The sequence below is a fragment of the Acipenser ruthenus genome, chromosome 23 (assembly GCF_902713425.1).
Source record: "Acipenser ruthenus chromosome 23, fAciRut3.2 maternal haplotype, whole genome shotgun sequence".
Taxonomy (NCBI): domain Eukaryota; kingdom Metazoa; phylum Chordata; class Actinopteri; order Acipenseriformes; family Acipenseridae; genus Acipenser; species Acipenser ruthenus.
The window spans coordinates 2590214-2617807 of NC_081211.1; the positions used below are offsets into that span (position 1 = coordinate 2590214).

The window sequence follows — 27594 nt, forward strand, 5'->3', positions numbered from 1 at the left end:
ATAATTATACATCTCTAGGATTTTTATATTGAAGTACAAAATGTAATTTTGGATGAAATATAATAATATTTAGAACATTACAATATCTTATTGACAAGAAGTCTTTGTCAATCTCTTTCTACAGAAGCAGAATTATTTTGATGCCAAAATTCAACATGACTATTAATATCTATTTACGTTGTCTACAATTGTATTTGTTATAGAAATATTCATTAAGTCATTCATGTGCTGCCTTTTATTTCATATTTTCATCTACAACCAACTATTGTTTGTAAGTGACTCTGCAGCAGCAGTTATTGATGATACATAGTTCACCCCCTAGTCTCTGTAAGTCGCTTTGGATAAAAACGTCTGCTTAATGACTCATTAAAATATAAATATATATATATATATATAATTCTCAAACACAATCTTTGTAGATTTTCATCTTTAATTGCCAATTTTGGTATTATTTTTGAGACCGTAACATCATGAAAAAATATTCAAAAAGAACAGTCACTTCTTAATATATCCGCTGGAGGGCAGTATATACTACACGCCTGCATTTCTCTTTCCTTCTCTATTTATGCAGGATGCCAGTATAAAAGTTCCTTTAGTGCCACCAAGTGGAAAACACAGGAACGGTCTCTTTGACTGTACATAATTTGAGAGTTCACGTAATTTCAGAGGTTGGCAAAACAACCGTTCTGTCATCTGCATTCACCATCAGAAAGAAATGAAAACACATTTATAATAGTGAAAATATACATTTGTATTTTATTAATAGCTGCCAGCAGTTAGTATATTTGCATAAGTTGTTCAATATACAGTGAAAGATGTAAACCCTACTGTACTGAATGCAACCTGCCTTTCCTACATTTCAAGGCACATATTAACACGCGGGCATATTTCCTACATATCAAGATGTTTCAGGAAACTAAGCTGGCTATGCTCAAAACAATATTCTTAAAAACAATTAATGAAATAACAACATTAAGTATATTTAAAAAAAAAAAAAAAAAAAATTAGTCAACAAACATTTCTTCTTCATGCAAGTTCTGAAAATGGATATATATGAATGTATGGTTACTTTTAACAGCTTACCACTTTCAGCGCTGCGAGCATGGTTTTGAATCATTTTTGTGTTTTCATGTAGATCTACCAAAAACCATGGTGACCATAAAATCACTAATTAAATAAAGATATTCGTAGGAATATTAAGTTTAAACGTCTTCCTTTGTTTCGTGATAAAACCTACATGCAATAATATCATAAATAACAAAATAGATGCTTTCGTAAACCGGGAAGTGAAATTCTTACAATGTGTTGAATTTTTGAAGATCTTCAAAGATCCATGCATTAGAGATACAACAATAATGAATGAAATCGCCAAGGTATCTGAGAGTCTTGTGCAGCGAGTAACCCAGAATCACATGCTTTCATTGCTACACTGAAGTTCCTCCGTTTCATAAGGAAATGATAGGGCTTCTTTCTTTTTAATAATACCATTGTCTCACTACCTGTGTTCTATTACTCTATATAATCAGATGCCATTTCAGAGTCTACACATTTCATTGCTTCTTCTCAATGCATGGATTACTGATGATGATTACCTGTCCGGTATTCAATTAGGAAACTGCTTGCACCTCTGCTAGGCACGTATAAAGCAACATCAGACTGAATTCCAAAAGGTACTTTAATTAAAATGCAGGGTTTGATTTTCACAAATACATGCATGAATTGTGACAAAGTAAACATTTTGCAAATGCAGAACAAGTTACTAGTCAGGTAAATGGAAGAGTAGCAGGTGTTTTAAGCAATATATTCAATATATTGTCATGGCTTGGCAGATAACGATATTGTAAAACGTGCTTTGAAGGCAACAGTCGTCCCAATTTCAGTCGCTCACATGAATCATTTTGAAGAACTTTCAAAGATTTCTGCAAATCTGCAGTTGTATCGTAATTTAGTTTCATTTCAATATGATTGAAATGCAGGCCCTAATCCGCATCTAAAAGTATTACACATACACTGATAGTAATGCAATGATTAATTGAAAACTACTCAAGAAATCAAGCAAACACTGGTGACTGGACACTGTACATGCTTCCTTCAAAAACCCCAAACATACAGAAAGTATGCTTCCTTCAAATAAACTGAATGGACAGCATCGCAGTACAAAATGATAACATTTAGAGATAAATATTTACAATTCTTTTGCATTAAAAGAATAAAAATGTAATAAAGATTTTTTTTTTAAGTTATAAAAAATAAAAAGTCCAATTGAGATTTTGGATGAAGAGTACAAATTTGAAGAGTTCCGGTACTGAGTGCATTGATACCAACTATCAAATCCCTATTAGATAATCACTGCACTACTATTCAGTAAAACCTGTACAAATATATTTAGAGTAACTTGATGAACACATCTTAGTGTCTCAGTGTGTCAACACCTTTTTAAAAGTAAAGAAAACAAAGTCAAACATCCAAATGATATACCTTACATGTTCGAAAATAATACTAAAAATATTCGTGCCACAGAAAGTCATTCAGTTGAAGTGAACCGCACTTCTACAGGTGAAGAAATACTGTACTGCCAGTGTGATTAACTTCATTGTGTCAGTTGGGTTTCAGAAACATTGGGGAATACATCTATAATTTGTTGTGGGCCACTAGAGCTGTATTTTCAGCCTCTCCCCTCAATAATTATATTGCAGTTCAGGACCCTTTTATACATTCTGTTAGGTGACTCTAGTCTGTCAACAATGTTAATTATAAGCCTCGAGCATTCTGAAATGATCTCAACTTTATTTTTTTACGTCTTTTAGCTTTTTCATGTGACAGCTCTCGTCAGTAAGACCTATCTGTCTAATCCAGATTCTGATACAGTGATGTAAAAGACCAGTAGGCTTAGTTCTGTACCACAAGCTCACGCTGCCAGAGCTACCTCGCCCGTTTAATCATTTATTTTAAAGCTGCGTGCAACTTCTCGTTGTCAAAAGACATGCTGGAGGTCCTACAGCTTTGCTTCATTAGTCCTCTCCAATTCCAACATTCTTAAAATCACCTCTCCGCTCCCTATCTCATTTGTAACACACTGACTGTATGATGACACTGCTGTGAAGTTACATAGCATGTGGAGACTTATGATATAACAACAACATTCCTTCAGAATGTATTTCCTTCATCTGAACAGCTGGCAGCTCCCATATTACTTCACCATTGCATTGCCCACTCTCTACTGCACTTTATCTGTGACTTCGGTTAACGGCAAAAGTAAAAAATCTAATCATGCAGTTTTATTGTTGTAAATGAAAAGACGTATAATGTTGTAAATGAAACGCGCGCTCTGTGAACAGTCCTGTTGTTGCTGGGGGTTTGTCTGGGGCTGGTTACTTGGTGAGCCGCTTGGCCACGTCTTCGTAGGCGATCTCGATCTCCGTGTCGCTCGGGCAGGTGTTGGTGAACTCCTCTCGGGTGTAGGCGTTGGCCAGGTACTTCCAGATCGCAGTCATGCCCCTCGGGATTACAAAGCCGCGGTACTTCTTTGCCACCACCTGCAAGCAAACGGGAACAATTACACACCCGTGTCAATTTCTTTTGTATTCTTATTTTATTTTTAACAGACACCATATGCAGCGCTTCAGTATTGGCATTCTGATATAGGATTCATCTCAATAGAATATTTGTCTACGTTTTGTTTTTTAGCTACGTAAGGTGTGGGGCTCCAAATAGGGCATCACAGTGATTGATCGATTATTGAATGTTTAATTAGGGCTGGCAAAATAAAAGCCATGGTGATCAATCATCGATTAATCAATTAAATGCTGCAAAAAGATCCTCAAAAAAATGACAAACATTTTGTTTCAAAGCATGTATTAGTGTGATTTTGTATGTAAATGTGTTTATAACCGGTCTATTACACTTATATATACACACACTGTATATATATTAAACATCTAAGAAGTGTTAATAAAGTATTTATTATAAGGTAAAAAAAGAGATTAAGAGATTAAGACACAGGTACTGTGTGGTTACCTTGACGATGTGCAGCTTGGGCAGCAGGTTGCAGTCAGCCAGTGTCATGTCGTTTCCGTCGAGGAACTTGCGGCTGGACACTTTGATATCCTCCATGCTGTTCTCATCAATCTCGTCAGGGAGAGGGGAGTGCAGGTACTCATCCAGCTTCTGCAGGGTCTTCAGTAAACCCCGCTCCAGGGCTGGGAGAGGGGCGGGAGACACCATCAATACACATGACTCTGTGACGTGGCACAGCATTGGATCTAGATGTGTACGTGACGGACGCTTGAGCTCAAAGCATGTTCCTTTGGTACTTTAAACCTCAAATACAGTAAAGAGATGAGGAAATTCTGGCACCATTTCTGAGTTTGTGTATGACTACAGACATCCGAAACGCTACAGTCTAAGGATTACTGTGAGGCCGACACACCTGATCTGTCGAACTTGAGCAGAGGATTTAATTAAATCATCCAATTAAAAATCTGCCATTCCCGCCCAATTCGCAGCGGTATATGGACTTGGCATTGGATAAAGTCTGGCGGTTTCAGAGCCTTAAAAATCACTTTAAATTCAGTGGTAACCCCACTGTAACTAATATGTCATTTTAAACAAGCGAAGAAAATGCGTAGTTCATTTACATTTATTTAGAACACATATTATTTATGTTTTATGTATTCTGATTGGTCCAAATCAATATGTGTACTAAATAACATGTTTTTGACCCAGGTGGCCTTCCATAAAAATCTATTCTCAGGCGTCACTACAGTGCCCAATTCGGCCGTGTGTGTGTGTGTATTCTACAAGTACGTTTTTGGTAAATTACATTACTAATGCTAAGATTTAAAATAAATACAAATAAATAAATAACGCACTTTTCCCTAAATTGCTAAAAAATATTTAATGAAACAAACAAACAAAAACATCTCTCTCAAAACAAGAGTCATAGTTTACATCATTCCAATAAAAAAATAAACAAAGAAATGTTTGTTTTTCACTAAAATGAAAGAACAAGGTCAAATTGCATTAAAGAATCACTTCAGTTAGCTGGCCAATAGAGGGAGTATTTCACTTACAAAATGCAAACCAAACGCACACAATACAAGTTGTCTGTTTGTCCAATATCTTTACTAAACATAGCTTTGTGTAATGCGAGAATAGACTTAACTGCATCACTTTGTGCTGGCACACTATATGTAATTTGCAACCCGGTTCTGTGATAAGATATTCTAAGTGCTTGAAGTCCTCAATGCCTGAGCTAGGAAATTATCACACCAAATGTCAGTCTTATCACACACAGGAACATGAAAGTCCCAAAACAAATGTCATCATATCCCATGAGTAACGCTATTGCTTAGAGTTTAATAACCATTTGAAAAACATAAGCAAGCAATGGAAAAACGTTACATGACGTGCGTCACTGAATTCTTTTCACGCTTAATTACTATGGCTCCAGTAACCTGGCAAGCTATTATCAGTTCAACTCTCTCTTCTTGTGATGGATATAGAATAACCTCTAATGTACTGTGTTACGTATTTCATTCATCAACACAATTAAAATGAACTACATTCTAAAACTAAAAAAACACATCTTGTTTTAAATTATCAATGATAAAAAATTCGGAACTCCCAAATGTTATCAAAATGAGATTATCCAGTGAATACAGTGAATTCTCCCTAAAATGAACTCGGATTAGACAAATTACCTGATAGTACGAATTTTCTACCATGTCCCGGCAAAATTTAGCAGTCACTTATTGTAAATTACTTCTTATAATACAAATTTGCTTAACACGAATTTCATGTTGGCACTAAATATTTTGGAGCCCTCCCAGGGAAGAAAAATGTGAATAAAACAAAACGTAAGTGTAAAGGATATTGGGAAATGTTTTAACTTGCATCCACACCAGCGCCTCTGTACTGTATTTTAGTGCTGTTTGGGGACTGCAGATCCTATGATTTAGTGAAATGTATACATGTTTGTGTTTAGTTGTAAAATGTTCATGACTTAAAACAAAACACAGTTTAATGTTAGTTTTGAATCAACAAGTCGTTTCTGTTATTTTTTTTAAATGGGGCTGAAATCATTTTGTCCACTGTATGTCTATAGTTTGGTAACTAATCAAAGGCCCAAATCGGTGGTACATTGGTTACAGCGAGTAGAAGGCACAGGTGAAGACACTGTATTGCTGACACCATGTTAAACGTTTGAACGCTGTAAATCCATGTACATTCTCACTTCTACGTGCAAGTGTGTCGGCTCTGACATGTTAATTCATTTCAACAAAAGCACTCTTGATCTTCACCACTAAACGCTGTGTGATAGTTAAGTTCAACTCCGACTAAGCACGACCTACAGAAATAAAAGAGCAAAAACAGACTGAGTGACTCTATAGGCCTTCAAGCCCGATTAGCCAGAAGATGAAATCACAACAAAAGGCGCAGTGTTAGAAATTGCTCTGGCAGCTCTAATAAGACTCCAGGGAGTTGCTTAGCAACCAGGATTCTCTTAGCTGCAAGGAGTAATTGAATCCGAGGGCCTACAGGTTGCGTGCCACCGTGACCCTTTTTTTGGACAATGAGCTCATCATTTCTGACATAATTCAGCTGTACCAACAGACCTTGATAACCATCATTAGAGCATCTGCTGGTGTACTGCAAGCCAGCAGTTCAGTACTCTGCTAAAAAAAACAAAAGTGGTTTATTAAAACTCCACAGAGGATTAGAGAAACTAGATCTGTGCGGATTTGTACGGCTCTGCACAGGGAAGAAAATAACCACTGCTTGTGTGTCTCAGCCCTGCCCCATGTACGGCTGTATTTATTTCACAGTTTTCCCAGATTTCACAATTTTCCATGAAATGTACTCATTACCATGTAATATGCAGCTCCCCGTGAAAATTCCCATTTCTGAAAGAACAGTCTGAGCAAAGTTTTCCTTGCCCTTATTCTGTGTGGATCATAAGGCTTAGTGACCTCTGGACCAGCTGGGTTTCAAAGAAACCTACCTTCGTTTGCATCTGGTTTTGAGTTCTTGATGAAGGCAGAAAACTTGGCAAAGATGTCCATCCCAGCAGTGTTGGATTCTGGGTGTCTGGCAGCGAGTTTCATGTACCTAAAAACACATTGCACAAGTTTCTCAGTTAGCAACACCAAGCTATTTAGCAGATATATAATCACAGATATCCACGAAGCAAAGGCAGCCAAGCATAACTACAGCTCAGTTTTCAAAATCCCTGCGCTAATATTTGCATGCTCTGCATTCCACAGCTGAGCGGGTCAAGGTGGTGTCAGGAGCTCGAGTGTCTCCTGCAGCATTCACTAAGCAGTGCTTTCCACACCCGATCTTGCGCTGGCTTGCCATGCCAGACACTGCAATCTGAGGAACAGTGATGCCACTCACAGCAGCGAGATAGCAGCGCGATCCCTTACCTGTTTAACTTCCTATGTTCTGTATGATGCTTATCTTTAAACTGTATAATCTAAATAATTACTGAAATAGTGTTATTCAGTGCCAAATCCTGATCAGTCCTACAGGCTGTTCATTTCATACCATCTCACTGCATTACAAGGACCATCCTGTGGCGTCTGGCTTTGAAACCACTTAGACCCTCATTTTATTTCCAGTAATTGTTGAAAGACTTCAAAACGTGCTTTACCCAAAAAGATGATTTTAGAGATAACTAACCCTATGTATTCATTTCTTAACTGTTCTTAGACCACAGACACAAACACAACTGCAGTTTTGCTCGACAAGGGGAAAGAGGGTAGATTGCTTTTCCAATAAGCAGTTTAAAAGGGCAAGTAACTGAATGACATTTTTTTTGCCAGGTGTTGTTTCCTTATCTATTTGTGAAATAGTGTATGTACAATTGAGCCAGGGTGGAATCCTTGATCAAAAGGAATGGCGATCGTTAGCTAATAGGTCTATGATTATTACCAATGTACTTAATAACAGACATTTACTTCAATGGGATTTCATATGTAACAAGATCCATTAATCCTTGTTCCCTATCCAAAACGCTCCCCCGGATCCTCTTTATCGTATTATTTCAGGTATTCATTCCCGCAGTTCTTGCTGACTCACTTAGGAGGGCTGAGCACATCTTCCAGGAACTCTTCTATCTTGTTGACGTCTGTCTTCACATCTCCGTTGAAGGTGATGAATGGGGGATGTGTCCCTGGGGCCAGGTTCTGCAGGTCTGCTGGTTTCCTGGAGCAAAACAGAAGAAACAAAAAAAGCTGCAGAAACATATCCGGACTGCAGAACACAATGCTGAAATCAGGCTAATACTGTGCATGTACTGTGGCAGGCCCCTCTTTGTGTGAACTAGGTTTAGGATAACACTTTGGGCTGGGCCTTTCAGACAACACTATGACTGTTTTAATAGAACAATCAGCACTCCAATTGTAGTGTTTTATTAACAGTGGCACTGAAAAGGTTGAAAACATGCGAAAGCCCTGAGTTATATCAGTAACTCTCCTCTCTCTCTCTCTCTCAGTGCAGAGAGACTGACCCTCTCAGCTGGCCTGACCATTGTACTCCTCCCACTGACGCCAGCTGTTTGTGAGCCAGGAGCTGGACTCTGATCGAAAGAGGACTCACAACCTGGAACAATGCAAACATCAAGTGAGAGAGTTCTAGTACAAACTAGCCAGTACTGTACTGATGCATTGTATACTGTACATTGAAATGTTGCTGTGTTGGCTTATTTAAAGTTAGCCAAGCTTACTTGGAGACCATTCTGCAGATCAAAACCCTATTTAAAAGTTGCTGTGACATGCAGTGCAAATGTGATTGCAAAGTAGTAACGTTTGTCGTGAATATATTTAGTTATAATATGGCAAAGCAAGGGCAAACAAGGCCAAACCATTGTAAGTTGTGCAAAATGACTATGGTCAACTTGCCGTTAACATTGTCATGGATAACAAATTGGATGAGATTCTTGCACGTGGACATACTATAAAGTAATAAACCCAAGTGCAGGTTTACTCAGTCTAGTGTAGCTGACCGGAATGAGTTCCCTCCCTGTATGTATGGAAATCCTCTTGGGACCCATGGGGGTGCAGGCTTTGCAGCTTAATCTTCCAGCTATACAGCCAGGGGGGAGCTGGACGAAGGCAGCAGTCTGACTGCAGAGTGAATAAACCCCCTGCCCTACAGGTGAAAGATTGCATTGCCAGTTGATTGTTTACAGTGCATAGGGTAGACACTTCATATGGCCTTTTAATTAGCTGAGATGGATTTAAAAACTCTGTGTGTGTGTGTGTGTGTGTGTGTGTGTGTGTGTGTGTGTGTGTGTGCGTGTGTGTGTGTGTGAAACCTTGACTAAACCTTTGCATCTAGAGATACTCTTTTCACTTACATTTTTAACAGGGCTTCTCCATAAAATATATTTTGCAAGTGTGAATCGTGACGATTCTTTACAAATCAACTGGGGGATTACTCCACAAGCAATTCTACTGCCTGCTACTTCAATGGTCAAGTATTTACAAAACTGCACAGAGTGCAAACACTGACAGCCACATCACAATGTAGCTGAAGCTCAGGTCTGCAGATCAAGTCAATACTATAAGCACAGGAAATGATTTCACAGCTTTGGCATTACTCCCTAATAACCCTTGTTTGTTTTACAAGCTGGGGGAGGGTGAGCAGTGGAGTTGGAGATGGGGGTGGAAGGAAGCTGCATTCCTCTTGGGGAGATGCATTTAATACTTCCACGGCTACGCTGTGAGCTACAGGACTGTGTGTTACCACTGAGCCTGTTTGCTGAAGGAAGCTGGACCAAAGGGAGATGGGGAAGTGCGGCAGGAACACAGTGTGGAGGAGTGATTTACTACAGAAGTCTGGCGTGAAAATGTGTTTGTTTTGTTCTAAGAATGTCGGTAATTTTCGAAAAGCCATCACAGGAATTGCTTTTTAGTTCTACTACCAGGCCTCCTTAGATCCAGTCCTCAGTCACGAGAATAGTGGGTAACTCTGTAATTTCATATTGAGTTAAGCACTAACTATTTTGATCAAATCTGAGGCAAAGTCAAGTTTTTGTATTTGCGAAAGAGAAGTGTCTCTAAACACACTAGATGTGACCGAGTTATTTTGTGACTATTATGCTTTGAACTTTCTTCCTTTAAGGTCCTGGATGTTAAAACAGTTATGTGCTACTTCCACTCTGAGTCCTGCTGTTAATCATGTTGTGCTGTGAATACGAGCCTTTGTGATGTTTGATTATTCAAACTGTACCGTCTCCTGATATGGAAGGATAACATTAGCCCGTATCACAGAACAGTTACACATTTTGTCAAAAGTACCAATCTTGCTTACAGCATTTCCTTTTCAAACTTTTTGTATTATATCCTTAATGCATTCCTGTATTGTATTGCATCTAACCCAAGATTCTCTGTGTAGACATGCATTCCTGTAAGGCAGCCTCTATATGTATTGTCTACAAATCCTTAAATAAAATATAATTTACCTGTCCCTCCCATATCAAGTGTCGATCCGCTAGTGAGAGATAAGGATAGAGTTCCTACTTAAATCCTCCACTTCACATGTTAAAGTAAATAATTGAATATGTTCCCATCGCTTCATTCAAACTTAACTCATGACTGAATTTAGTATAAAGGTGGTTTCCAAGAGCAGCCATATACATTGCACCTGGTCTGAAACCTGGTAGAAATATAGTCTATATATAAAGTAGCAGTGTTCCACAATCACTTTGAATTCTACACTACAATCTGTGTGTGTGCTGCACAGTAGTCTTTCTGTTTAGTTTGTGCATTTTACTTTTGTTTTCTTTCAGAAAGCAGACCTGCTGATCACTTTATATGTGACAGCTGGAGGTTATAGAGCAAAACATTTTTGGAATCCTAGTAAACAAACCGAACATCATCAGTTTTATTGGTGTTGCCTTGTTTTGACTGGAGGAGCCTACCAACACAGACATGGCTTGAAACTGAGAAGAAAGGAGCTTCTGTGTGGAGTGTTCAGGGAGGGTCAGAGTGGATGGCTATAGCTGTGGGGTGTTCCATATGATTAGCAAGGAGTGTGTGTTTTAAACCCTTAATTACTCTGGGCTGTAGGAAATAAACACCATCAACTGTCCTGTATGCTCACTAAAAATAACAGATATTATTCTGTGGCTCCCTGACACTTAGAAGGAACACTCCGGACAGATCACTACTCTAGTGTAGACAGCCCTGTTTGCTGCAGTTTTATAGCTGGCAGTATGAACCCAACATCTTCTGCCCCTTTCTGAGTTTTAACCAATCTGGACTGTTATCTTTGTGATAAGCATAACAATTATTTTTCCCTTAATGCATTTGTACCACAGGCTGCCACTGTGTTCAATATCACATTAAAGGGGAGGTGCTTTTAGCCACAGCATTCACTTCCTGTACACCCCTAATATAGGCTATTATAGCTTGTTTTGAAGTATCTTTTATAAACTACAGAATGTTGAAAGAAAGTTCTTGGAGTCGACCTCCCTTAACTGGTGTCTTCAACACTGCACTATATTCACTATATTGTACATGTAAAAATGCCTCTTACCTCTTGAGGTCCACTGTAGTGACGTTAAAGACCACTCCTTTTAGCCACAAAATCATGAACAGTCTTTGTGAGAAGGGGCAGTTTCCAATGCTTTCTCCATCGCTACCAGCCTGCAAAGGAAAATATTACACAGTTACACTTTGAGATACAACATTAACTTTTAAGCTTCCTCTCTTAGAATTGCAGTACTGCAGAGCACTGCATGCAGTTATCACTGCGTAAAGCACACAACAGGACAAACTAACTCCTGCAATACCAATGCTGACATTCCAAAACATGCCCCTTTATTATTATTATTTTTTTATTATTACACTCAAGCATTCGCAGATGTTTCTCAATTCCAATATCTTTTCTCTTGGAATCTGTCTGGCAGCCCTATGTTGAAACTCACTGAAGCATCTTTATATTGTTTAATATTCACAGCAATATGCTGCAAGATCTTAATGATTTCCTGGCATGTTCACTGTGGGCTGTGGTGCATTATCATGATTAAAACTCAAGCAGACCCAAAACACCATCATGTAACAAATAACAAATACACCACAGAGCTCCTTATAGAGTAGCTCACAGGTACTGAATGGTACTGTGCTTTTACAGTGCATTGGTTCATATCTGTATGATATCAATGGCATGTCAACATATAAATATTTTACAAAAGTAATAGCTTTCTATAAACGGCTCACACAGTAGCTGAAGCAGTCCTAGTGCTACCACAGACCCCTTGATAAGGGCCTACAAATTCACTAACTTCAAATGGAATAACAGGAACACAAAAAATAGGAGCTATCCGTAACATGAAAAGCACTGATCACCATGACCTACATGCACTGTATACTTTCTGATACTCTCAATAACTATTAAATAAGGTCCTCACAACAATCAGACAAGCGATTATCTTGATAGATGCAAATCTGACGTACGCCTCCTTCTATTATATACCCCAGCAGATATATGCATTCCCAAAGGGTGATAATAACACCTTCATATTATTTTTCCAATAGAAAATTACAGTCACTATCCATGAGTATTTGCCATGAGTTGGTATGTTTAAATTATCCAGCAGGTGGTGGTGGTGTATATATTCTTCTGTTAATGAGTTCGAGTCTGACAATCAAGAAATCTTGGTATCTGAAAAGTCGTTTTCTACATTCAATCAACACGACGACAGGACATGGGTTATAGATTGTCATTAGTGCTCAAAGATAGCTACCAACCAAGTTACACTAAACGTTGTGAAAAAATGCACAATCTGCATTTGTCTGTCTTTCTGAAAATGTGTCTAGTTTGAGATGGCAAGTTGCATGGACCACTCAAGCTACTTGACAGATGAGCATAATAACTCTTTAAGCCTCAGATTCATTTGGAGCATCTAATTCTGTTCATATTTGAAGACGTCCTGTTACTTCGTATTATGTAAGTAAATGGGGTCTTTATATGTACTGCCATCTGGAAGGACAGATTCTGCAGGTTATTACTCAGCACGGGGTGAAGTTAAACTATTGAAGAATGCACATAACATATAAAAAACATAGGAAGAATAAAATATTACAGTGAGTGCATCTTCTTTTTGTCTTGGCAATACGTGATTTTAAAGCCGGGCCTCTACACAACCACAAAAATGACTTCATCTTAGAAAACGATGTATAATTTATTATTAGATTATTCTTCACAGTCGCTCAGTTTCATTTCCTGTGAACAAGGCATCAGTGTGGTACATTGTGAAGAAACACACGTGTGGGAACTACAAAATATTATGAAGCTTATCGAGACAAATTAGAGAACTCTTTATAGCTCTTATATAGCAGCCTAGTACGGATTAAAAAAAAAAAAAACACTCCTCAAAATTGTTAACTTAAATGTTAACTTCATGCCACTGTAACAGACTTTAATACCATATTCGGAATTTACCTTAAAGGTGGATTCATTTTAATTAAAGAGTTCCACATAATTCAGTTATTGTTGGAATTGATACTGTATACAGTATCAAAGAGAAGGTACATGTATGTAGATAAGGGCACAACCAACTAATGCTAAAGCACCCTGGGATCGAGAGGCTTTAGCATTATTACAGTTTGAAGAAGCAGCTGTACCCCTATTGGGAATAGCAACAAAAACAGAAACTGTTCACTCCGTTACAATCCAACTGCCGTTCTCATGGCAATGTGTGCAGCAGATATGTATTCCATAGGGTCTTCGAGTGGAGATGAACAAGCATTTACATTCAAATAAATAATAAATAGCCTTTCAAATGCCCCTGGAAAATGTGTTTTAAATTAGCTTTAATGAAACATAAGAAATCTTTATCGAGGGAAACTAGAGGGCATAGGTTAGCAAGCATCACTTGAAACACCCCACGCAATCTCAACAAGGTTATTTATTTTATTTAAAAGAAGAAGAAAAAAAAAAGTCATGTTATTTATTGATTCAGTAGTACCTGAGTGAAATCCATTATTCAAGTTCGAAACTATACAGATCTCTCAAATCGTGTCTGAGTACTTGTATATTGTATTGACATATATGCTTTTATTAAAAACAGTGAACCCTTTGTTTCTGTTCTGCTTACTGAGCTTGAAGATGTAGGCCTAACCTCTATTGTAGAACAGCGTAGATTAAAAATAAATAACTGATAAAAAAAAAGTTTTCATAAATAAGGGCCCGATTTCAAAGGCCAGACAATTCTCCATAGAGGAATGAGGAATGATTTTACTGGTCTATAATAAGCAACAAACCACAGAGAACAGTAACTGGACTGCCTTGTGTTGCAGCCAAGTCATTCTTGCTGGTTTTCCTCTCAGAAAATGGTGCCCTGTGTGTTTTAGCAACCCGTAACCAGTTTCATACTTATGTAATTTCCTCCTTATCGTGAATGATCAATTCCTTATTTTTAGAACAGCAACGCATCTGATGGCGCATCTGCGATGAGTAAGTGTTCTCATTATTTTATGTTTTTAACAAGCCCACTTCCGAAATATGATTGCTAAAAAAAATAAGAATTTTCAAAAGACATAGTAGACACTTTTGCTGGAGGAAAACGCAATTATTTCCCCGTGACTGGTGAGAGACAGCCTCTAATTCCTCAGTGTTCGGGTGGAATTCATGTATGTTCTCCAGAGCATCTCGGAGGACTCATTAATCAGTTTTGGATATCTGAGCCATTCCCAACTGATCGCCTATCAAAGTATATAAGATCTGTGGTCTTGACTAATAAGCAGCTTTGGGATGAAATTTGCTTCAGGTTGCAGGTATTTCCAATTTTTTGACCAACCCCTGGTATACCCACAGTGTCAAATTCTCTGTATAGTTACTGTGGCATAAGTATGTAGCAGGTGTTAATTTCAGAAAGGAGTTGTGTGCTTTAGTGTTCTTTAATTGTAAGACTTTAAATCTGCCCGCGGTAAGTCACTCTCCCTTCTCAATAATGAGTGCCAATAACAGCCATTTGATTATTCCTTCCTTTGGGAATAACTTTCGAATGCAGGCTGGGGAGCCTGTAACTGCTGTTTCCTTCCTTTCCATTCCATTCAGACACAGGCCCAGAAAACAGGCAGACATGTGGACCGACAAGCTGCCTCCATTAGCATTTCGAGCTGCAGACTCACCCCCCTTTCGTGGGCCTCTGCAAAGATACGAGATGCAAAACTATTTAAAAAATGTCCTGTTTGGACTGCCTAGGATCCTTGTGTTTAGCTTGTTGGGATACACTCTGTATCGTATTTCCAAACACGTTCATGAGATGAGTTTTTATCTTTATTATTATTCTTTATTGTTTTTGCCTTAGCAAATGTATTGCTCAGGTTTAACAGTGTGGAATTACCTGGCAGACTTCTATGTGACTGGCATGTTGGGGTTGATACTTAAAATATGATCTCCTTCCGGCACTGACTGCGTAAGTGCTTTAATTCAATAGGTGAATCATAAAAGAAAAAACTTACAATCTATTTTTTTTTTTTTTTTTTATAGATTAGCCGATGTGAAGAAGACAAATGATTATTATTTCAGGATATTAAAAAATGCACTTATAATGCACTTTGTTATAGTTACAGAATGCATTGTATTTTAATCATCATCATTATGTTGTTAGGCTTTAAATGCTGCTGAATGTAGTTTTGTATATAAATATAGGTCCTTACAGACATGTATCCTTATCTAGCATGACTAATACTAAATAAGGTGTTTGGTGCTTAGTTTAGGTTTGGGGTGGGGACAGGTTGAAGCGGAGATGGATGTATGATAGAATGTGAAATGCTTAAGCAAATAATCAGTTGCAGTGTCAAAAATCACTTTGCTATTTCCAGCTGTCAACTTGGATTTGTCACTAACATGTAACCTCCCCAGCCCAGGGAGGAGAAAATGACACGCTTCTTGAGATCTCACCTGCTGTAAATGATCGGAACGAATAGGACCTTACCACACAAAGGCTGTACTGTATAGAGTGAGCTAAGTGGCTTTAATGGTTTAAAAGATCTCTCAAGACCACCCATTAAAACGCATGTTCTGTGCTGTGACTCTGCTTTCCTCTACACGTTAAAGCTTTAGTTGTAAAAGTTTGTCGGTATATGAAGATAATGTCTTCTGCTTTCCTTGTTGGTGCTTTGGAAACTGTAATGAGAGATAGTGGCAGCACACCAAAGAGTTTACTTGCTTAAACCTGACTTTAACATTGATTTTATGGGGGAAAAACAGGATACTTTACTATACTGAAATGGGGAAAGACTTTTTTGTGTTGAAGTACATGTTAGAACAGGACAAGCTGATGAAAAAACAATATCTGTTATCCACAGAGAACACCTCCTGCCATTGTTCCCCACAGAACCAATATTAAAGCCAGATTGCCTCACCAGAGCTACAGGAAAGAGCTGTAGCCAAGCAGCAAATTGTTATTTTCTATGATAATATATTGCTGCCTATTATTCAATTGACATACAAAAATGAGTGATTTGTCAAGAGAGCCATTTGGCCAAAACCAAAGGTCAATTTTGATACCCTTAGTCACGCTTGACTTCAGGACCTGACATGAATTGTGAAAATAACCACAAAATGAGCCATTCCCACTATTCTCCTCGCTTCACTCCACATTATACAGGAGATGCATCTTTCATCAATAATTCAAAAGAAGCACGTACAAAGGTTGAGGCACAAACATGTGTTTCTACTGAACTCTCACTGTCTCCATGAGGGCTTTCTTTACAGAAAATCAATAGGGGCCGCCTCATTTTATTTAAGAGCTAGTGCTTACATTTTTTTTTTCTTTTTATTTAACGTCAGCATTCTTGAAAAGATGGAAAATAAGTATAAACCCTAAAGAAGTGTAGGATGGTATAGTAAATGTATAGTAAAGCACGGAGATATACGCATGGTCAATATTGGTCAGTACATTTTACAATACTAGCGCCTCATGGTAAACCTGCAAAACTGCAGTGCAGATTTACAGTGGAACACTTTTCAATGGGATTTTTATTTGTTCCTGGTATTCTTGACCTATTAAATAATTAAAAACGCTTTGCTTTTGCCAATGTGGGCAGGGGCGTAGGGTGTAGTACAAAAATGCATGATACAGTAAAATAAATAAAGTGCATGGAGATTGGAAACGGCAGTGTTTCTCTCCCCTCCTTTCAGAAGAGAAACACACCCAGGCTAGCTGGCAGTTGCCATAACACTGAGTAATCTCAGGTCCAGACTGATGACTCAACACCCCAGCTCCACTGCTCCTGGTTTTGACAGTCACAGCCTGTGTTCGTTCTCTCTCTATTTCTCTCTCCAGCTGCTCTGGTCTGAGATGATATCACTGAACTGCTGACATTTCCAAGGTCACATATACAGTAATTCTTTACATAGCTACAGTAACACAAAAACACTGCACTGTGGCCCCATTGACCCCACTACACTACGGCTTTCGAAATTGCTACTTTCATTTTTTATATATATATTTAAATTGGATTCTAAATGGATGACAGAATGATTCATTTGATATTCAAAATGCATTCCCGGAAACTGGCCTGAGTTGAATGTTAAATTGAATCCTGCACCAACTCCATATAAAGACCAGCTCACCATTCAGATCACTGTCTGTAATTCATTGTGGGCACAAACTAAGCATCTTTCTCCAGCAACCTATTGGTGGTTGTCCAGTGTATCATGCAAAATAATTCATTTTTAGCCTGCTGAAATCAATTGCTTCTTGCAAAACAATTCAAAAATGACAATTGTCATAGGCCTTCTCAAACAAGTGTTACTCATATTTGGAAAAAGAAGCAGCTTCAGTTTCTGTTGTTCAAAACTTGACACACATCTGTAAGACAGGGGGTCACCTGCCTAAGTGTATTGTATTGGAATTCCACAAGCCTCACACCCCCAGTGTTACAAAACAATCTCCTTTATTACTGAACAGCAGGTTTCTCTTTATAGTCCACAAGCAGAAGTGATGAACAGACAAAGTGTTATGCTAGCAATGCTGCAAATGCTGGCCAGGGGTATCCATTACTCATCAGAGGTCAATGTAGTGGAAAGATCATGCCATGAAGAAAGGCTTGTGATCACACTGGGGTCCAATCAATTGTTCAAAACCATGGCAGATCTAAATAACACCACCATTTTATTATTAATAAAAAAAAGAAAACACTATAGTACACTAAAGAAACTCAAACACACACTGCTAGAGATGTTGGTTTTCTCAATGCCCCCATATTTTAATGATTTCAACAGTGGCGGTATTTAGATCGCCACCATTTAGATCAATTACCCCACTGTATCTGTACGGTAATGCAAAACAAGGGCGTCCTGTCAGTGGATGGCCAATATTTGCTCTGTCTATATCAACAAACACATTGTATTCAACATGCAGTGAAGGCTGCAGTACAGTATGAAGCTTGCACTATAACCATTCTTCAACTTCCTTATATAATCACATTGTTGCTTCAGTTTAACAGCTCTAGAAATTGCTGGCTTTGAGCTATTAAATAGCTATTAAAGTTTCATAGCTACAGTACTGGCCCGGCATGTCTTTATAAGGTAGGAAAAATAGTCCAAGGTCACTTAAAAGAACAAGTACATGAATGAGAGTAACCTTGCCAAATCATTGTTACATTTATTTCAGACATTATTATTATTTCTTAGCAGACGCCCTTATCCAGGGCGACTTACAATTGTTACAAGATATCACATTATTTTTACATACAATTACATTATTTTTTACATACAATTACCCATTTATATAGTTGGGTTTTTACTGGGGCAATCTAGGTAAAGTACATTGCTCAAGGGTACAGCGTCAGTGTCCCCCACCTGGGATTGAACCCACGACCCACCGGTCAAGAGTCCAGAGCCCTAACCACTACTCCACACTGCTACCCGTTGTGTTCCTAAATAGTGCATTGCTACCCGAACCCTCCATATTTTTTTATACTGGGCTAATATTTGGGATAATGTTCACTATAATAAACACTAGCCGTCTGAGATCTGAATAAACCTCTTCATAAAGATCACTCATTCATTAGTCAGGAAAATCATGTGAAACTGGCCCCTTTCGAATCTGCTGGCCTCACCTACTCTTTCTATATAGTTATATAATAAGGGAAATGTAAAGAATCAATTCATATGGCATTTGACACAGTAAAAATGTTAATTAAAGACTGGACTGGTTCTTTATCACTGGATTCTAATACTGGATCAGAACTCCAAGGTCAAGCTGCAATTAATCAGCGTGCTAAAGCCCATACTTATCCTCTATATTGTATTCGCATCACAGCAAGTACAGTAATTACAGTAATTAAACACAGCCATTGCTAATCACACAGGGATGCTTTGTTACACAAATTCCCAGCAGGCCAGCAAACAACACCAAATCAAAAACAGAATCAAACATAAAGGCATGCATTTGATGAGCTACTATTCTGTTCTGGAAATCTGCACACTGCACAAAACGAATGGGTGGAAGAATCTTTTGCCATGCAAGCTATTTAAACACAAATACCTGCCAGTCCCGTCCCACATACTCCACTCATCATTTTCTCCATTAACACGCCAATGATGGGCATTAAATCACACTGTTTTATGTGTTCTAATTTCAGTGGATTATGCGTACGCTACTGCAACCTGTATTTTTATTGGGAGACACTCCATGTATAGAGCAAGTTTTTTACTATAATTATATTTACTGTTGAAGGCTTGGTGTCATGGCTCTAACAGGTGTTGAGATGAATGCAAATGAGCTTGCTACTAGAGTAGAGTGAGCAGGCCTGGGGTTTCACCCTTGTATTTCAGACTATAAAGAACAGGGTTCTTGACAGGGCTGTATGGAAGGGGTGTATGTTATATGCAATGCAACCCAATGCTGTCAGTTGTGGTCTTTATACACAGGGTGTGTGGTATACTCCAAACAATTACTGTGCATTTCATTAGAGAATATTCAATACATTCAGTATTGCTTTTCTTTTGGAATGATAACTATATTTTTTACTTGTAAGGCTTCATAAAAAACCACTGCAGAACATTCAGAATACACAGTGAGTTTAGGGGCCTAGCATCACTTTAAACTGCAGTGTCCTTCAAGGGATTGCATCCCTATTGCTGCTCACTGTGCTGTCAGCAATGAATCTCCTGGAGGGAGTCACATGACTGGAATGGTCACAGGAACTGTACACTCTGCCTAATGAGTCCTTCATTCCATGTGGAAGAATTAGCAGTAATTTAAACTGGGGCTGAGGTGCCACCAGTCTCAGTGACAGCAGGAAAGGTCACAGCTTCCACAGCCTTAGAGACACAACTCCTGGGATCTAACTCAGGGATTTTAAACAGTATTCTCTTCTCTTATTTATAATAATACATGGTATGTTAGTATATGTACACATTGCAACAATCTTGATCTCCCAGCTAATATATTGGAGCTGTTTTACAGTGTTTTTTTTCATGTTCATGTTTGAATATTCATTATACCCTATGCCCTGTCAAATTACCTTTTAAAGAAAGAAGTACACTTTTCAAGCAATGACTATTCAAATATATCGATTATTTGATGCAGAACAAATTGCCATGGTGTTATTTCTGTTTGTCTTATGGACACTGTATATGAGATGTTATATTTCAGGGGCTATATTACCTTTTTCATTAAGCAAAAACAATGGCTTAGTTGACTGATTAGCTTTATCTCTTCATGAGTGATGGACCAGCTGATTTACTTCAAAGTCCGGGGGCAAAGGGAATAAAAACGAAATCTACACAAGCTAAAGGGGAATGCTTAGTCTGTCTTTAATATCCCCACTGTGGTTACTCTTCAAAGCACACGACACATTTGAGGAATCATGTGCTCTCTATTCTTCTGTTGTTGCCACTTTGGCTTCCCCGTGCAACATTACCGTAGTAACCAGAAACCTTTGATCTGCTAAGAGGATTTGCTGACTGATCTTCACTCCCATCTTATGTGTGGCCAGCCCAGGTGTGAGGTCATTGTCTATTGAAAAGTGTCACTCAGGCACTCAAGTGTGACAAAGGCAAGTGCCACTGAATGGAAATCAATGGCAGACCAATGATCCCTTTGTAATGAAGAGTGCAATGTACCAATGTAATAGAAATAGTTTTCTTACAGAGCAGTGGTTAGGATCTATTTATACACCCTGTCCTTACTCATGTGTCTTTGCAATGCTATAGATGTCCATATTTCCATGACAGCGCTACATCAAAGCTATGCATTGTTATCCTCACCTGTCATTGTTTTCAATCACTAAAGTGTTGCCCAATGCTTTAAAATCCATGATCTCCTACTTCTTATTAGCCCTATTAACCTTATAATTTACCCCACCCTCCTTGTTCTTGTGTTAACGCCTCTTGGATCTTTGCTAGCTTGCTTTTTTTATCTATTTATTTATTTTTACTTTTATTTGGGATAAAATTAACTTAATTTTATCCTCCAGAATTAAGTAAAAAAAAATAAAAAAAATACTGTTTTTTTTTCATCTTAATGACAGTGGGACCAGTGATAACATGCTCATGATACTAAGAAGTTAGCAAATCAATTGTTCAACTGTCATTGTATATGAAAAGGTACAAGATGCTTTTAGCAGTCATAGCAGTCTCTTATATATAAAATAACTATTTTCAGAATGGCAAGGTAGGTCACTTAAATGAAAATATATTTGCCAATGAGGTAAGCTGGCTCTAAAAATAGCACTTGTAGTTTTGCTTTCTTGAGTTAATTCTTTAAACCATTAATAAAAAACATTTGCACACACCCATTTGCACAACACTGCGAGTGCCAAAACAAACCAACTAGCTCAGAACACACAAATCCCATGCAGATCGTCCATACACACAACACTAGCTCATGCTGTCAGTATGCAGGCTGTTAGACTGTACTCCACAGTAACTGACCGCTAAGTCAAACCTTAGACTCTCCTAAACTCTTCAGCTCTCACTTGATACCATTTATGGTGTTTTAATGTCGTAAATAAATAAAGTTTCAGTCATTTCCTTTCACTCACACAAAAGTAATCCACACGTAATCCTTTGTTTTTCGCAGTCATTTCAAGAAATAATTACCTAATTTACATTACACCAGCTTAATAATACAGAACTCCTCATGCAGTACCATGAGACTGGACATGTGCCAAACCCACCACTCCTCAGAGAAGAGAGTACAAAGCAGTAGAATACATCGGAAAGCATAAACAGAATTTGAAGTTCAGAAGATGTATGCAGGACCTAATGGCATTACTGTGCTGTATAGCTGTATTAAATCACTCTGATATTTGAAAGGAAGGCTTTTCTTGGCGGTTGTGTTACTCGCTAGTGACACAGTTCTTTCCATCTCACTTATTAAATGGAAGTCAACTTTAGTAAAAGGAACATCGTTCAGTCTTGAGGGCACAGGAAATGTTCCTGTGACACAGCCGCTTGTAGAAGTTCAATAAATATCCACGTGATGTTATTATAATGCTTTGCTGTGTTACGCAGGTCAAGGAATCACTGACATTTTGGTTCTTAAAGGAGCTTATCAACTCCACAAGGTTACAGTGTGCTTGTGAAATGGGATTGGTAGAAGGACCTTCCTCTTTGATGATTGTATCTTTGCTGGAGACACTAAGATATTTTTCTTGCTGCTTGGCCATGTCGTGACGTCCTTCACTGAACTTTTTAATCTTATCAAGCCGTAAACATGGTCTGGTGCGAAACTGTCTCGAGTGCAAGAATTTTCCACCCCATTATCCTAAGTATCAAAGGTCAATGGGAGTTTATAGTTTTAGCCTTTAACCAGTGCTGACATGCACATATATGAGACTGATTTTTCTAGTTGCAAAAACAACCAGGTCTCATTCTAAAATCTATTTTGCATTTTATTCAAATCCAACAACAGAATAACCAGGGGGAATCACTGTGTATACAGAACCAGAGCTCGACCTAAGGAAAGCAATTCTGAGAATCCAGCTGTTAGGTTTAAACACACCTTGTTTAACATACAATGCACCTTTTATATAAAACAGAATAATGTGCTGTGGTTATTTCAGACAACCCACCAGGACCGTGGAAAAATGATAGTACTCAATGAACATTCAGGATGTACATAAATACTGGTATTTTTACAGCACTTGTCTTTCTTCTATGTGTACTCAGTCAAGAGACACCAAAATGAATTACCTCCTTAGCTGTGATCAATAAGCCCAAGCTGCTGCAAATGGCTTGCTTTTATTTTTACTGTAAAATCAAATTCCGGCAATGGAAAAACAGAGCCACAAGCAATGTATGTTCTCCTTTCTGCCTTGTGCCTGAAAGGGGGTTAACAAAATAGCATCTACTGTACAACAAGGTTTAAACACTGTTACTGAGCCTTGCAAGGATCCTTGCAAACTTTCAGGGCTCGTGGGTAAAATCTAAACATTGCAGGGGTTTTGTTACAACCCTCTGTCAACATGAATCATTTTCATTTTTATTCAGCTTAGCTCAGGGAAGAGTGGGGTTAGGATACCAAAGGCAGACAACAATGAAAGGAAAATGATTAGATCAATAAAAACGGAAGAGGTAGTCTAAAGTAGAAAAGTGGAGATTTCTTGTACAAAGTCTAGCCCTTGTAAAATAAAATGATAAATGGTTGGATAGCAAAGCTTGTAAGTAGACCATTTACATTAATTCATTGGGAAGCCTTTGAACCCATCTTTTTTGTGCACGTCATAACCCACGTGGCCCTCCCCCAACCCTTTCTCCACCGCGTGTGGTGTATGTATCATCATCAACCGTAAATGATGGAAACGCCTTCACAGCTAGACTGACCATATTGCATCCCTGGTCAATCTCAGCCCAGATGAGCCAGACGGTACCAGTAAATGAAATGGAATAGTATCCAAGGTGATTTCTCTGTGTTTAGGAAAACACATTCCGCTGCAGATTTCCCACCCCCACCTTGAACAAAGGGGCGGTAATCATTAAGGTATGGGCATGTATCACTCCAGGAAAACTGAAACCCTTTCCGGACCCGCCTCGCCAAATCAAAAACGTTCTGGCTGGGCGTTCCCATGCCTAGCTGATAGCGTGCTGGTTATTACTTTTACATTAAAATGTATGCATGCATATTTCATTCTATTCTCTGCAAACATTCAAGATTACAGCAGCAAGAAACCCTTAATCTCCACAATCAGCAGCTAGAGTGTATTTTACAGCATGCTGTTACCGCCTTTAACAAATTTTCAAACAGCACAATGCTATCAGTTTTCTCCAGCACTGGCTATGTGTGTGAGTGAATCTCACTAGCTCTGAACCTCAAGGTAATATTGCATTGAGTCGCCACAAGGTCCTGTTTAAACGATCCGGGTTAAACAATGAAAGACTACTCCTGGTTATCAATAATGGATGTGTACATGCTGGCAGCCACCACTAAGACAACCTATTGTAGCCCTGATCCCCCTTTGTCTTTTATCAGCTCTGCAGAACCCTACACACACACACACACACATACACACACACATACACATGTCTCTTTAAATATCTGCCTGTGGTAACGCAGAAACCCCAGGGCAGACAGCTGTGTAGGTTTGGGAGAGATACCGTAATCTATCAGGAAAAGGGGCAATTAAGAAAGGACGAGTGATTTCTTGGCATTCAGGATGTAGTTCAGGGGTCAGCAACCTGTTCGTCTGCCTTTATTGATATGATTGGAAAGGAACGGCGGGCATCTCTGCAAGTATTTGCATTGTGTGTGTGTGTGTCTCCGTTATCAATGTGAAACATGCTTGTAACTAAATAAATATGAGCTTAACTAACCAAAATTAATTCACATATCTATGGGGATATGGGTTTAATTCTCATCAAAGTGAATGTAATGATCAGGCATTAAACCAAAAGTTATCATTGGACATGATTATTTGGTATGTTAATTGAGCAACTCACAACCCATATTCGTTTTTAAGCCTTTCAAAATGTTTTTTTTGTTCATTGTCAAGGATCGTTTTATAGTATCTTACAACCTACAGCACAGAGCAATCTATTCACACCATCATTATGTCATGACAAATGTTGTAACTGGAAATTGAACAAAATGTACCTATATTCAGTGTTTCATGTTCTAAACGAGACCTGCAGCAAGTGGATCTCTCCGCCAACAAACTCCCCTCTCCCCCTCCCTCACTCCCTGTCCTTTTGCATGTTTCATTATGGGCACAGTGTGTTTAAACCCTAATGTGATCCTCGTTCAGTACACATCTGTAATACAACTGGGATCGACCGCATGCTTTTGATAGTGGAAGGAAGTGGCCATTTGGATTCGAATGCTTTCGCAGAGCAAGCTGAAGCATAAACACACTTTCTATGCCAGGGTTGTGTTTTGTTGTTATCAAAACAGCCAGGAGACCAGAGATTTCCAGAATCACCCATGTAAAACCCCTGCCATGTTACAACTTATATAAAGCCAATGTAATCCTGATCGACTCTGTTTTGTTTTTTGTTTTTTTCAGTTCAGTGGTTTAGGACACAACTTCAGTAAATTACAGAACTGAATGACTGCAGGATTATTGTAAACTTTTGCTTCAATCAAACTTGGCTTGGTGACTGGGAGAGCTAATTAAGAATACCCAACCCCCATGTTTTTTTTGTTTTTTGAAATTACTTTTTAGGCCAGGGTTTTTGTAAGGGCAGCTATTTGCTACACTCACATATCAAGGCCACTTACTGTCAGTTCTTGTCATTTTAATAGCATTATTTTATTCTTAAACTAAAACAGTGTCTCCCCTGTTACCAGTTTCATTATAAAAGGATACTTTTGTGAAAATAACCTGAGGCTTTAACTCTAAATTGTTATTAGCAGGAATGATAGGAAAAGTTTACCACACTAAAAATGTGTTTGCATTAGGAGTGACTAGGGCTCGCAGAAAACCACTGACAGCAGCCTTTTTCAGGGGTTTATTACCAGTACCTCAAAACACTGAAAAAGAAAGAGAAATATTTATATTTTACTCGCATTAAGGTTAGTAAAGTTAGCAGCTGCTTTAATGCCAGTAAAAATGCCACTGGTAGTGACACCTGCAACTTTTTGAGCTTGCAATCAAAGCACAGCTTTTATATTCGCCTTCTGTCTAAAAAGAAAAAAATGCGATATGGCATCGTATCCTCCCATGCTGTGCGACTGCCAAGCCCACATGGTGCTCTCTACGGAGTGTTCCTCGGGTAACGGAATTATCTCGTGCCAATATCGTTTTCAAATCCAACGAGACCATTCCAACAATTTAACTTCTTTTTAAATTTCAAACCACGAACGCGCAGTTTTCTCCGCTCTGTTATTTCAAACTAACGGTAATTATTCTAACTGTTAAAAAATGATCGTTAAAAAATGGTTAAATGATACAAAGTCACGAGAATACTCCATTCACACACACTCCCTATTTTATTTATTTATTATTTATTTTATTTATATATAAACCAGAACTTTGTAACAGTTGTTTTTCACAGTATACACTTTCATCAGACCTTTTAATCTGTAACAAAACACTATTGTGTTCACATCTGGTTGCATGGTTTTTTTTTGTTTGTTTGTTTTTTTCCCACGACATTTCCATGCATTGTATTTATCTAAAACAAGGTAAGCCCCTAGATTATACAATACACACACACACACACACACACACACACACACACACACACACAAAGCCTGCGTGCACAAATTGATAAATACATTTAGTTATGACTATTAAATGGTTCGTGCAAAAAAAAAAAAAAAAAAAATCCTTACCTTTACGAAAAGCTCGATCACGGGTTCATTGTCTCCCTTTACACCGTTGTGAGGTACCGAAAGCGACATGCTGAAGTAACTGTCTTCAGTCAACACACAAAAACAAAAAATCGTTTAAAACCTTCCTTTTTTTTCACACGCAACGAACGACTTTCCTTGCTTCCTTTTTGATTCCCAGATGCTTTTCAGCCGCCTTTTTAAGTAGATAATTCACTGTATATAAAGTATTACCGATAGGTTATTGAACTCCGGTGCTGAAGCACGAGTATGACACTTTGCCTCTCAAACAGTGCAATGAAATGGGTGTGGATTTTCAGCAAGACTGAAACACAAACCCTCTTTCTCTTTCTCTGTCTGGAACAAAACCTTTGACTAAGGGGCGGACAACTCACAGTAGTGAGGAGAAAAAAAAGCAACGGGCATTATTTAAAGCTCTGATGTCATGCTCCCTGAGGAGACAAAAAAAAAGAGGGCGGCCCTAAATTAAGTCAGAGTCAGTTAGTGTAAAAAAAAAAAAAGAGAGTCCAGCAAATCAGACAAGCTCTTTTTGGGCATCAGTGCAAAAAATGTACAAGTCTGGGCCAATAATTTATTCAGCGTTGGTTTTAGACACAGCAGTAGCCGCGACGAGAGACTGATAGAAATACATAATGTCTGCCGTTTGCCACGTCATAGCGGCTTTTTTATTTTAGATTTCGGAGCATCATATAGAGGTCGCGCCTCGCCGTTAGATAAACTTTTATGAGTTATATTACGCAGCCCTGCCAAGGCTACTAAAGAGTACTGGATTGCATCATTTTCATGGTTTAAACAAATGGCACTTTTAAAAACTCTGTGCCAGTGTAGAA

General features: G+C 38.4%; 1 protein-coding gene across 1 annotated transcript; it reads right to left on the reverse strand.

Moving 5' to 3' along the window:
* Positions 1-726: 726 nt before the first annotated feature.
* On the reverse strand, positions 727-27151 carry LOC117413400 (chloride intracellular channel protein 4). Its single transcript, XM_034022547.3, has 6 exons — positions 26747-27151; positions 11545-11654; positions 8083-8208; positions 7004-7110; positions 4018-4199; positions 727-3536 (listed from the first exon to the last, which is right to left on the reverse strand). Exons 1-6 carry the CDS (start codon positions 26813-26815, stop codon positions 3372-3374), a joined length of 759 nt encoding a protein of 252 aa, XP_033878438.3. The 5' UTR covers positions 26816-27151; the 3' UTR covers positions 727-3371.
* Between the last annotated feature and the right edge of the window lie 443 nt (positions 27152-27594).